Here is a 13475-nt window from a genome sequence, read left to right as displayed (position 1 = left end):
GAATATATTCTGTAATGTATTAATTCATATGTCAGCTTATTCAATGTTTACATTAGCCGGGACAGAAAGGCCTCTAACAATGAACCAAATTGGACAGAACTTCTTTTTTTATACAGGGTGTCCCACTTGAAAGAGGCCCCACAAACATGTGTAGCAATTCTGCTGAAATTGCACCATGTAATTAGTGATGTTTGACATGGCAACGCTGCACTCTGCAACATCATTTGGCGCAGCTATGTTTCCACAAGTTGCTGTGTCTGGAGCCCAGTGTTTAGTGACAATGTATCGCTACTCTGTCATAGAGTGCGTGTTTCTTGTGAAACAATATTGGATTACTGGTTTCATTAAGACAAGTCACCAAATGGTTGTTGAACAGTTTGGTGACCAGCATATATGTCTAAGTGCTCGATACGAAAGTTATTGAACAAAATTGAGAGCAGTGGAACAGGGTTGGATCTTCAAGACAGGGGATGGCTGCCATTATTCTTAGAAAAAGTGACTGTTGTGAAACAACCTGCAAAGTCTGTTCAGTGTTTCTCTTCAGGAATGTAGAATGTTACAGAGCTGTGAAGAAAGCCTTCATGTATCTATACAGGTTTACAATTGTTCAGGAACTCATTGTCAATGACAAAGACAAACGCATTATATTTTGCTGTTGGTTTCGGCAATTTATTGTCCAGAGGCCAGGAATATTGCAGTAAACATGGTTCAGTGATGAGGTGTGGTTCCACACTCTCAGAATACACGTTTGTGGTGTAACGAAAATACACATGCACTGGTCAAGCAACCCCTTCATTCACAAAAGATTGGAGTGTTCTGCGCAATATCACAGCATTGCATCATCGGACCAATTTTTTTCGAGTCTACTGTGACAAATGCATTTTACATCAAAGTGTTTCAGGAATTTGTGAACCAGTTGCACGATGAAGAACTTACCCTCGGCTGGTACCAATGGGATGGTGCCACACGCCACACATTTCGAGTGACCGAGGCTGAGGTCAAATCATTTTTCTGCGGCAGAGTGTTTTTAAAAGGAATGTGGCCCCCAAGGTCACCTGATTTAACACCACGTGACTTATTCCTCTGGCGTGGTGTAAAGAGCAAGGTCTACAGGAAAAACCCACAAAACTTGGAAGTTTTATGAGAGAACATCATCTGCAAAATCCAGGCAGTGATACAAGAGGTTCTGCTAGAAACATTCGAGAATCTGCAGTGTTGTGTTCACAAGTCTTGGGAGGGGGGGGTCGTCACTTCCAGCACCTTTTGTGATTCACCTTTATTTTCCCATGAACGAGGTATGACATGTTCATTTCATTTCATTTCCCGATTTTTATGCAAAACCTTTAAGTGTAATTTAAGCAAATGTTTGTTTGTGGGGCCTCTTTTGAGTGGGGCACCCTATAGTATGTAACACCTACTTGCAGATGCCGTTGTGCAACCAAAAGGAAACCTGTGTCATGACGATGGTGTGCCTATCACTCCAAATACTGATGATTTAGACCCAATCATTTGGATGAATATACATTTTTTTTTTTTTTTTTTGCTTTTGATATCCAGTCCTATCTCCATTGTTAGAACCATTCTTCTCTTCTTCATTGGTTTACCATATGGTTATATGAGGATTGTCCACAAAGTAAGTTACGTTTCTATTTCCATCCGTGGCAGCGCTACAATCGCAGTTCCGAGCATGTGCGGTAGTTACTCTGACTCAAGGAGAAGACATGTGCGCCATTTTCAGATTGCTGCTGCCGATGTGTGCCTTGTAGTGCTTCTTTATAATGTCAGCCGTAATTGAAAATGCCGCTGCATGTGAAATCAGATCTGTGATTCATTTTCTAAATGAAAAGAAAGTTAAACCGAAGGAAGTTCATCAGAAAATCTGCAAGGTTTACGGACAAAATGCTGTGAGTGATTCATGGTTAGAAGATGGGTCAGACTGTTCAATGAAGGACGTGATCAAGTGCACCATGAAGAATGAAGTGGATGCCCGTCTGTGCTTACTGATGAACTAGTTCACACAATTGAAGAGAAGATTAAGCACAACCATAAGTTTGCACTCAGTGCCCTTGCTATGGAAGTTCTGCAAATCTCATGATCACTAATTCATGATATTGTTACTGAAAAACTGAAATTTCGAAAACTTTGCTCACGTTAGGCACCCAAAATTCTTACTGAACAACACAAAAAACAACAGATGAGCATTGCACTTTTGTTTTTGACACACTACAATGAGGAAGGCAATGGTTTTCTTTCTCGGATAGTCACAGGTGATGAAACTTGGGTATCGTACGACACCCCTGAAACAAAATTGCAGTCAGTGGAATGGAGGCACACTTCATCCCCAACGAAGGTTAAGCCTAAGTAAATCTTGACACCTCAAAAAGTTGTGTGCACTGCTTTTTGAGACAGAAAAGGCATTTTGATGATTGATTTCTTACTATGACGCCAAACAATCAATGCACATGTTTACTTCGAGACCATTAAGAAATTGCGCCACGCAATACAGAACAAGCGCCAAGGATTGCTGTCTCTGGGACGCATTTGATCATCTTTCGTACAACCCGGACCTCGCTCCTGGCAACTTTCATCTCTTCTTACACCTAAAGTCTGTCCTTGGTGGTCAACTGTCAAAAGGTGGTGTTTTTTTTCCACGATAATGCCCGACCTCACATGCCGAATGTGACCAAATGCAGCAGCATTTTCAATTACGGCTGACATTATAAAGAAGCACTACAAAGCACACATCGGTAGCAGCGATTTGAAAATGGTGTACATGTCTTCTCCTTGAGTCAGAATAACTGCCGCGCATGCTCGGAACTGCAATCGTAGTGCTGTTGCGGATAGAAATAGAAACGGAACTTACTTTGTGGACGACCCATGTACAAATTCTTTTCCACTGTTTTGAGTCATGTTTCATCATTTTCCTTTCTTGTATTTGTTTCTCAGTCTGGCACACAAGTAACACAGGTGACTCCAGGGACAAGATTATGAATTCTGAGATTTTCCATCATACCTCTTCTTAAGATAAGATTTTTTGAGATTTTTCACTTTTATGATACTTTGTTTAATAAGTGAATAACACCTGGTGTATTTATAGGACAAAATATTTTCTGTTGCTCAACCTCTTTCAGTATGACACCAAAGAAAACACATTTCCATGGATTATGTTGAGTTTCCAATTTGTCTCATGTGATTCGGTGATATCATTTTTTCCATATCAGTGTTCCACCTCCCATGAAACCACCCCCGAGAGAGATTTTTGTGGAAAAAGGCTATGTAACACAATATAGTTACTATTTTGCCTTTGGAGATCTGATTCTCACAGTCACAACAATATGCTACACATAAGTACCTGCAAAACAACAATCCTTTGCAGAGTCTACATAATTTAAGTGTTTTCCAGTAATTTGGGAACAAATATTGAGTAATGTTTTTCCTGATTAATTAATCTAATTTCCATGAGTAGGTTTAGCAACAAGATGATGTCATGGGAGTCCCTCATGACCATAAAAACTGTCAGGTTTACCTTTGAGTGCTCTTTCCATTGATTAACCGTTTGAGATTATTATTTTAGTGTTTTTGCCCAGCCTACTGGCAGTAGCGTATAGGGTCAGCTGGTAAAGGAATGCATTGTTTCATTAAAATTGCTGTTGTGTAGCAATAATTTATCCAAAATTAATTAAATGATTGGGAATTTAATAATTGACTTTTATTATATTTAAATCACACGTGACCCCAACAGAAGAAATCTGTGTCTTACACTTTGAAACAATATTCAAAAGAAAGTCATACACTAAGTTCTTTCTCATGAGATTTCCATATTTCTCCTACAAGAAGTTACTAAAATGTACACTTATTTCTTCCTTTATTGTCTCACTAGTTTTATAAACAATAAATGCATTGTGTACTGAAATATTCATGAGCTTTATAACCATTTTCATGTAGCACATTACATGTTCTTTTCCCTTACATTATAAAAGTTTGTAATTTCTAATTTCTTCCAACTCACAATCATTCCAACATAGGTCAAATTGGAGCATTATACAGCTGACTTGTGGTCAGCTTAGTAAAGGTTTATAAATGCAAAATCGAATAGAGGTAATGCAGAAGTTGAGTTAATAATAATAAAAAAAAATAAGAATGTGGCTAAGCTCTTATGGACAGCATAGTGAACACATTACATAGCGAAGAAGATCCAACATCCAACCCAATGGTACAACACTATGTGCCGAATAGCTCTGCAGATGAATTCATTAAGGGGTCAAATATTGCACCCTCTGACCCCATAGATGACATCTTCCCAAATAATCCTCACTTAGAGATCTGAATGGGGACTATTTTACCTCCAGAATATTTTACCCAAGAGGATGATATCACCATTAAAACATACAACAGAGGTGCATCTCCTTGGTGTTGTTGTTGTTGTGGTCTTCAGTCCTGAGACTGGTTTGATGCAGCTCTCCATGCTACTCTATCCTGTGCAAGCTTCTTCATCTCCCAGTACCTACTGCAACCTACATCCTTCTGAATCTACTTAGTGTATTCATCTCTTGGTCTCCCTCTACGATTTTTACCCTCCACGCTGCCCTCCAATGCTAAATTTGTGATCCCTTGATGCCTCAAAACATATCCTACCAACCGATCCTTTCTTCTAGTCAAGTTGTGCCACAAACTTCTCTTCTCCCCAATCCTATTCAATACCTCCTCATTAGTTACGTGATCTACCCACCTTATCTTCAGCATTCTTCTGTAGCACCACATTTCGAAAGCTTCTATTCTCTTCTTGTCCAAACTGGTTATCGTCCATGATTCACTTCCATACATGGCTACACTCCATACAAATACTTTCAGAAACGACTTCCTGACACTTAAATCTATACTCGATGTTAACAAATTTCTCTTCTTCAGAAACGATTTCCTTGCCATTGTCAGTCTACATTTTATATCCTCTCTACTTCGACCATCATCAGTTATTTTACTCCCTAAATAGCAAAACTCCTTTACTACTTTAAGTGTCTCATTTTCTAATCTAATCCCCTCAGCATCACCCGATTTAATTTGACTACATTCCATTATCCTCGTTTTGCTTTTGTTGATGTTCATCTTATATCCTCCTTTCAAGACACTGTCCATTCCGTTCAACTGCTCTTCCAAGTCCTTTGCTGTCTCTGACAGAATTACAATGTCATTGGCGAACCTCAAAGTTTTTACTTCTTCTCCATGAATTTTAATACCTACTCCAAATTTTTCTTTTGTTTCCTTTCCTGCTCGCTCAATATACAAATTGAATAACATCGGGGAGAGGCTACAACCCTGTCTCACTCCTTTCCCAACCACTGCTTCCCTTTCATGCCCCTCGACTCTTATAACTGCCATCTGGTTTCTGTACAAATTGTAAATAGCCTTTCGCTCCCTGTATTTCACCCCTGCCACCTTCAGAAATTGAAAGAGAGTATTCCAGTTAACGTTGTCAAAAGCTTTCTCTAAGTCTACAAATGCTAGAAACGTAGGTTTGCCTTTTCTTAATCTTTCTTCTAAGATAAGTCGTAAGGTTAGTATTGCCTCATGTGTTCCAACATTTCTACGGAATCCAAACTGATCTTCCCCGAGGTCCGCTTCTACCAGTTTTTCCATTCGTCTGTAAAGAATTCGCGTTAGTATTTTACAGCTGTGACTTATTAAACTGATAGTTCGGTAATTTTCACATCTGTCAACACCTGCTTTCTTTGGAATTTGAATTATTATATTCTTCTTGAAGTCTGTGGGTATTTCGCCTGAATCATACATCTTGCTCACCAGATGGTCGAGTTTTGTCATGACTGGCTCTCCCAAGGCCATCAGTAGTTCTAATGGAATGTTGTCTCCTCCCCTAGCCTTGTTTCGACTCAGGTCTTTCAGTACTCTGTCAAACTCTTCACACAGTATCTTATCTCCCATTTCATCTTCATCTACATCCTCTTCCATTTCCATAATATTGTCCTCAAGTACATCGCCCTTGTATAAACCCTCTATATATTCCATCCACCTTTCTGCCTTCTCTTCTTTGCTTAGAACTGGGTTGCCATCTGAGCTCTTGATATTCATACAAGTGGTTCTCTTCTCTCCAAAGGTCTCTTTAATTTTCCTGTAGGCAGTATCTCTTACCCCTAGTGAGACAAGCCTCTACATCCTTACATTTGTCCTCTAGCCATCCCTGCTTAGCCATTTTGCACTTCCTGTCGATCTCATTTTTGAGACGCTTGTATTCCTTTTTGCCTGCTTCATTTACTGCATTTTTATATTTTCTCCTTTCATCAATTAAATTCAATATTTCTTCTGTTACCCAAGGATTTCTATTAGCCCTCATCTTTTTACCTACTTGATCCTCTGCTGCCTTCACTACTTCATCCCTCAGAGCTACCCATTCTTCTTCTACTGTATTTCTTTCCCCCATTCCTGTCAATTGTTCCCTTATGCTCTCCCTGAAACTCTCTACAACCTCTGGTTCTTTCAGTTTATCCAGGTCCCATCTCCTTAAATTCCCACCTTTTTGCAGTTTCTTCAGTTTCAAACTGCAGTTCATAACCAATAGATTGTGGTCAGAATCCACATCTGCCCCTGGAAATGTCTTACAATTTAAAACCTGGTTCCTAAATCTCTGTCTTACCATTATATAATCTATGATACCTTTTAGTATCTCCAGGATTCTTCCAGGTATACAACCTTCTTTCATGATTCTTGAGCCAAGTGTTAGCTATGATTAAGTTATGCTCTGTGCAAAATTCTACAAGGCAGCTTCCTCTTTCATTTCTTCCCCCCAATCCATATTCACCTACTATGTTTCCTTCTCTCCCTTTTCCTACTGACGAATTCCAGTCACCCATGACTATTAAATTTTCGTCTCCCTTCACTACCTGAATAATTTCTTTTATCTCGTCATACATTTCATCAATTTCTTCATCATCTGCAGAGCTAGTTGGCATATAAACTTGTACTACTGTAGTAGGCATGGGCTTTGTGTCTATCTTGGCCACAATAATGCGTTCACTATGCTGTTTGTAGTAGCTAACTCGCACTCCTATTTTTTTTATTCATTATTAAACCTACTCCTGCATTACCCCTATTTGATTTTGTATTTATAACCCTGTAATCACCTGACCAAAAGTCTTGTTCCTCGTACCACAGAACTTCACTAATTCCCACTATATCTAACTTTAACCTATCCATTTCCCTTTTTAAATTTTCTAACCTACCTGCCCGATTAAGGGATCTGACATTCCACGCTCCGATCCGTAGAATGCCAGTTTTCTTTCTCCTGATAACGACGTCCTCTTGAGTAGTCCCCGCCCGGAGATCCGAATGGGGGACTATTTTACCTCCGGAATATTTTACCCAAGAGGACGCCATCATCATTTAATCATACAGTAAAGCTGCATGTCCTCGGGAAAAATTACGGCTGTAGTTTCCCCTTGCTTTCAGCTGTTCGCAGTACCAGCACAGCAAGGCCGTTTTGGTTAATGTTACAAGGCCAGATCAGTCAATCATCCAGACTGTTGCCCCTGCAGCTACTGAAAAGGCTGCTGCCCCTCTTCAGGAACCACATGTTTGTCTGGCCTCTCAACAGATACCCCTCCGTTGTGGTTGCACCTACGGTACGGCCATCTGTATCGCTGAGGCACGCAAGCCTCCCCACCAACAGCAAGGTCCATGGTTCATAGGGGGGGGGGGGGGGGGTGCATCTCCTTATGAAATAATAACAGCTGTTGTTTTCCCTTGCTTTCAGCCTTTTGCAGTGCCAATACAACAAGGCCATGTTTGCCTATGTTACAAGGCCAGAATAATCAATAATTCAGACTGTTGTCCCAGCAACTTTTGAAAAGGCCGCTGTCCTTCTGGTAATCTGTCCTCTCTGCCAAAATAGTTGCTTATAGAGTACAGGTATCTATCGTTGATCCATACAAACCACAAACCACTCCACCGCAGCAAGGTTCAAGGGGATTAATAATTACAATAACTACTGTCATTTTGGCCATCTGTGGACCATGATGTTTCAACTCTCTCTCTCTCTCTCTCTCGTGTGTGTGTGTTGGGGGGGGATATCTGAAAGATAGTGAAGTTCCCATTCTTTTTTTGTGTGTCTGTCAATGACTCGACATTTCTACTGTGTGGTGAGCTGTCTCCTTTACTCATAGATCATTTATATCCTGCCATAATATTCCTTACCATATCAGTAATGATATTTAATAGTGGTAAGCTAGTTGATCTAAAATTTTAGTTCTTGTGTGCTCTGCAATTGTAAATCTATAAAAGCAGTTCTCCATTTTGAGAAACAGTGAACAAGAATAATTTTTTGTGGTATAAAAAGGGCATACTCATCTAACAATATGGCACATATTAACTGGCTTATCTCAAAAGCCAGGGTAGACATTAACTACACAAATTAGTTATTCCAGAGAACCAGTTTGATACTGACTGGAAACTTTTTAGGTGTTCTTGTGAGATTATTATTGAAGATGACAGACGAATACTACCAATAAATGCAGTCTATATGAAAATGGTGCCAAATATCTGTACAGTTGTATAAAATTGACAGTATGAAGACATCTGATGTGAAACTATTTAAAAATGGCAAACTGTGGTATTAGCTTCTCTGACATATTTATAATGATGGTTTTATAATGATTATAAATTTTATATGATGATTATTATTGCTCTTTTGTGTTACAGGACAGGACAACATATTTCTTGTCCAGTGTTGATCCACGAATAACACTGGTTGTTATTTTTGACTGTAAGAAAACAGAGAAGGAAACAAACATAACAAATTTTATTACAGATATTAGCTCACAACTACGCTGTAATAAAGTGTTTGCCAACCTGAAGCCGTCATCAAAATAAAATAGCACCAATGTATCAGTACAAGTTTTGCATATTGCAACAATGGTGTATGTGGAAGTATGATAATTTGAACTGTTTTTAATTCCAAAGTTACCAGTTTTATGCAGAATATCTTTTGCCTTCAGCAAGTAATTGATGTACCTTTTAATAAGAGTTAGTTTTAATAATGTTAATGGCTGTGATAATTGTTTTTACATAATTAAAAGTTTAATTTTACTACAGCAAAAATTCTTATCTCTTGCATACTTTTATAAGATTGTGTACAAATGTAACACATTTTATTGCTGGATGTTAGCTTGTAGGTCTGCTCCAATAATTTCTTTGGTAGCTTCAAGTCAAGACCAAAAATTGAAATAGACATTAAACACACATAAGTGGTGAACATTGCTCCAGGTTAGATAGAACCAGATGTGTATCCAGAACTGTCCAATGTTGAACGGAACTATTTGTTAAGTCAGTAATCTTCATGTAAAATACTTTTTGAATCTGCATATCACAATTGGTGTATGTTTTAATAGGAATTACTTTTAATATATTGATGGCTGTGGAAAATAACCTTGAGAGATTAAAGTTTTATTTTATTACTATTATGGAATTTGCAGTGTACATATTGGAATAAATCTAAATACAGTTATTTTAAAATTCTTTGTTTAATCTTTTATTGTTTACTGCAGTAATCCAGACAATTATTTTGTGATACAGCAAGATGATTAACTCTGTTTAAGGTAAAAATATGCCAGTCGATAGCTGTGAACAGAAAACAGGCAGGTATTCTGGTAGGCAAAACACACACACACACACACACACACACACACACACACACACACACTGCCTGGGTTATAATGCAGTGACAACATAGCTGTGCAGATTTACAGCATGGTGGCCATTATACTTGTTTGTGTGCCTTTTGACCTGTCTTCAGAAAGTGCATTAATTCTATATTTATTACCCATTTATAAAGAGAAACTACCTCTTCAGCATTGCCTTGATAAAAGGCCCAAACTAATATAAATTAAATGTATCTACATTTTTAAGCCTTTGTAAAAGTCATATAGATTTTCACTGAATCTTTCTACAACACATACCGGAATTTTGTTAAATCTAACACAACAATTTGGAGAGAGCCGGTTTCATTGTGTGTTCCTAAACCTGACAATTGAAATCTAATGCAACTTCTTTATGTGACCTTCATGGACATTCAGGAACTAAGAGCTCTTATCCACTTAAAGATTGCTAACCAGCCAGTGATATTTTTCATTTTTACTGCTATAAATCTGTATTGCAATCCTCCAAATCAAAATACTCCTGCTCACATGATCCTGTTATCGCTTGCTGTCATTCTAATGACATAAAAACATTCAGCTTTTTATGTGATAGTTAGTCTTCTCTAGAAAACATAAACCTGCTTTTTCCTTCAATGTCAGCTCTTTTATCTTCCTCTTTTTAAGAAAAAATAACACTGTGTCTGCTGACCGAGCCTATTAATAACAGTGTTAGTCTGCTTGGCAGAAAAACCCAAAAAGACAGGAACAACTTGGTCTGACGAGTGGAAAAGAACCTATTCTGAGAGAATTTTCTTTCATTTGTGATAGTTGGAATTTCTGCTGGTTACGTGAGTGTAAAGTGAAAATCTCTCATCCTGGGACAGAGATGGCATTGATATCCTATGAAAATGTGATTGCGGCACTAGAATTTAAGTCAAGTGTTACTGTGATCCAATGAGTATCTTCTTGATCCAATTGAAGTGTGAAATAACATTTCCAGGATGGCATATCCCACTTCCAAGCTTCTGAGACAATGAAAGATCTTTGTGACATAGTAGTAAGAAAATGTCGATACATCTCAATGTGGGAGATATACTAATATGTGCAGATGGAAGAACTGTTTGAACCTATCACTTCTACAATGCAAGACTGTGAGTGAGCATCTCCACCTTCAGTACGGGGCCACTTGCTCCTTGGAATCATGCTTTCAGGTTGTTTAGAAGACAAGGAGAAAAAGAGGAAAGGTCATAGCTACAATAGACGCCATGAAAAATTTCTCTCGAATTTGCTTATGTAAAATATACTTCTTTTCTTTATCTTGCACAAGCTACATATGTTTCAGATGTCCGCTTAGTGTATGAGGTGGTGCTGTTGTAAAAGAAAGTGTGAATACAAAAATTTTAAAATTCAGTTGTTTACTACATTGAAATTGCATGGAGGACAATTAACACTCTCAGGACCCATTCACACAGAAGGAGACGAAATTCTGTGAAGATTTGTGGAGCACGGTTGGGTGGACTTGACTAGCAGGTCCACCTCAACAAACATGAAGAAAAAGTGACTGAAAGAAATCTTATTAAATAAAGCTACTGATATCAAATGTAAGAGGGTAACAGATCATACATAGGAAATGGAGAACACTAAAGCCATGCTAAAAACCATCGTGGTTCTATTTTGATAAGGGGATGTAGGTGAAGGATACAGATTAGTGGTGGTAAAGAAAGAGAGAATAAAAAGATTTTACTGCAATTTCATCAGAATAATTTAGTAAAACTGTCATTTCCAAGGGATCGATACCAACAATAAAGAAGAATAGACATACCCAATGTAGCACAAAAAATTGAATTATAAGAAGAAAAGTAAGTCCAGATACAACCTACTAGAAGAATTTAAAAAACTAAATGAAAAAGGGAACTTTGAGATTGTACTTTGTTGTCCATAGCAACTTGGACAACAGTAATAGATACGACTGTGTTCAAGTCAAACTAGACATAGAGATGCTAGAAGAGTTCATCATTTGACTAAGAAGATTTCCTATCTTAGGTCAGAGGTCTACAACTGACTCAGCAATCCATGACACCCCTAACTACCGCAGCCAGTGATCGACATGATGAGACTCATTGACATGCTGCATCAGCTACGCATTTGTTACTCGTTGGTATCACGCTGTTGAGAGCTGTTTTCCTTATCCAGTGATCTCTACTCAGCCCAGAACTGAGATTTCATTTGCTATGTTTGTGTTTAAGCTTTCACAAAACTGAAAGGGTGTAGAAGGGTAGCTAAGAAGTGACATTATTGAAGTACTTTTAAATCTAGATATTTATTTTTGGTTAAAGTTGTGTGCCAGTTTGGACTAGGAAAAATAAGTGGCTTTCATGAAGGCTCAAGTAGAGAAATTAAAAGAATTTGACAAGCTGTCTTAACAGTATTACAAGCCAAGAACAAGCATTGTCTGATTTTTGACAAGGGGAGGTGGTAGCTAAGAATGTAGATAAAATCTCTGATATAGGAGAGACCTTATTAAAACTATCAAAAGAGCTACAGACTCAGAAAAACAATGCGACTTCAGGAAGTAGGTTCAGGAACAGCTTCAAGAGGTAAATGACAAGATGCAACAAATAAAAAATTGTCAAATCTTGAATTAGCAAGTATTCATAGTCAAATCACAGATATGCAAGGCTGAGTAGAGGTGTTCAAAAAAGGTAGAAAATTTGTGAAACAATTGTGCCCCAAACTCTTGCAATAGTTTGGAGGAGCATCTATAGGAACTAGCGCACCAGAAAGTACAAGAAAAAGTAGACTCTGTCAGTGTTACACCTAATTCTGTGGACATTATTGAATAAAACCAAAAATCATTGCAAAACTTGATGTGAGAACTGGAAAGAACCATAGGAGGGCTTGGCAAGAGGTCAATTGCTGGTGACAATAGGATGTCAGGTAATTGACAGCAATGAAACTTGATGGGGAAGTACACCCTACCTGTTTTTAAAGATACTTCCTAGATCAGTAATCATCAAACTGTGGGCCACAGGCCCCAATCAATTTTTCATGCTGTCTTTGGTTCTCAGCTGCATTTTATAATAATATGCATCTAGCAGCTAACAGCTGAATCCAAAATGTCAATAACTATGAAGAGCTTCTTAAAAGTGTAATTTTTATGCTCGATATCAAACAAAAATACTTAAGACAGTAATATTACAAGATGTGCTTAGTTTGAATTGACATTCCTGAATTCAGCTGTGAGGTAAGTAAAGTTGGCTGCTTATCTCCGGTGCAAAGGGGAAAGTAGCATGGTCACAGCAGTGGTAGAAGCTGTGAGAGGGGAATATTTTACTGCTTGCCTTCCACTGCTGACAGCTCAGAGACCTGTCTGCCTCATACCAATCAGCTGCTGTCATATAAATTTCAAACAGAAGTAACGTGGATTCATGAATGTGTATTATAGAGATAGCCATCTTCAAATATGTATATGTTTGTAGCAAGGAATAAGAAATTAAATTAACAATGTTGTAATACAACACAATAAGTGGAAGAAACGCGATATTAAAAACATTTAGTAAACATTTGCACAATGCATTTAAATATGAATACAACTGCTGTATTAATCATTCACTCACACAGACAGCACAACAGTTCATCAGGCAATTACTGTGTCACTACTTTGGGGCGGCAGCAATCTGAAACTGAGAACGACACAAAGTGTTCTGAGTGGTGCTGATTTTTCCAGATTAGTATAGGGGCTGGTGACCAACTTATTACTCCCTCACTATACTTAGTCTCTTACCAATTAATAATAAGTTTGGCGTGTATGCTGCCAAAGAAGCTGCACTGCAA

At 38.1% G+C, this 13475-nt stretch overlaps 1 protein-coding gene across 2 annotated transcripts in view; it reads left to right on the top strand.

Moving 5' to 3' along the window:
- The window catches only part of LOC126456824 (KICSTOR subunit 2-like), a 74661-nt gene extending 65139 nt beyond the window's left edge, over positions 1 to 9522 (top strand). For both annotated transcript variants that reach the window (XM_050092625.1, XM_050092626.1), the window contains exon 9: positions 8707 to 9522. In XM_050092625.1, coding sequence (XP_049948582.1) covers positions 8707 to 8877 — 171 coding nt within the window. In that variant the 3' untranslated portion in view covers positions 8878 to 9522. The remainder of the gene's footprint in view (positions 1 to 8706) is intronic.
- Positions 9523 to 13475: the final 3953 nt, after the last annotated feature.

The sequence above is a fragment of the Schistocerca serialis genome, chromosome 2, assembly GCF_023864345.2.
Source record: "Schistocerca serialis cubense isolate TAMUIC-IGC-003099 chromosome 2, iqSchSeri2.2, whole genome shotgun sequence".
Lineage (NCBI taxonomy): Eukaryota > Metazoa > Arthropoda > Insecta > Orthoptera > Acrididae > Schistocerca > Schistocerca serialis.
Note: the sequence above shows the minus strand (reverse complement) of the source record. Positions and strands in the feature narration are given on the sequence as shown.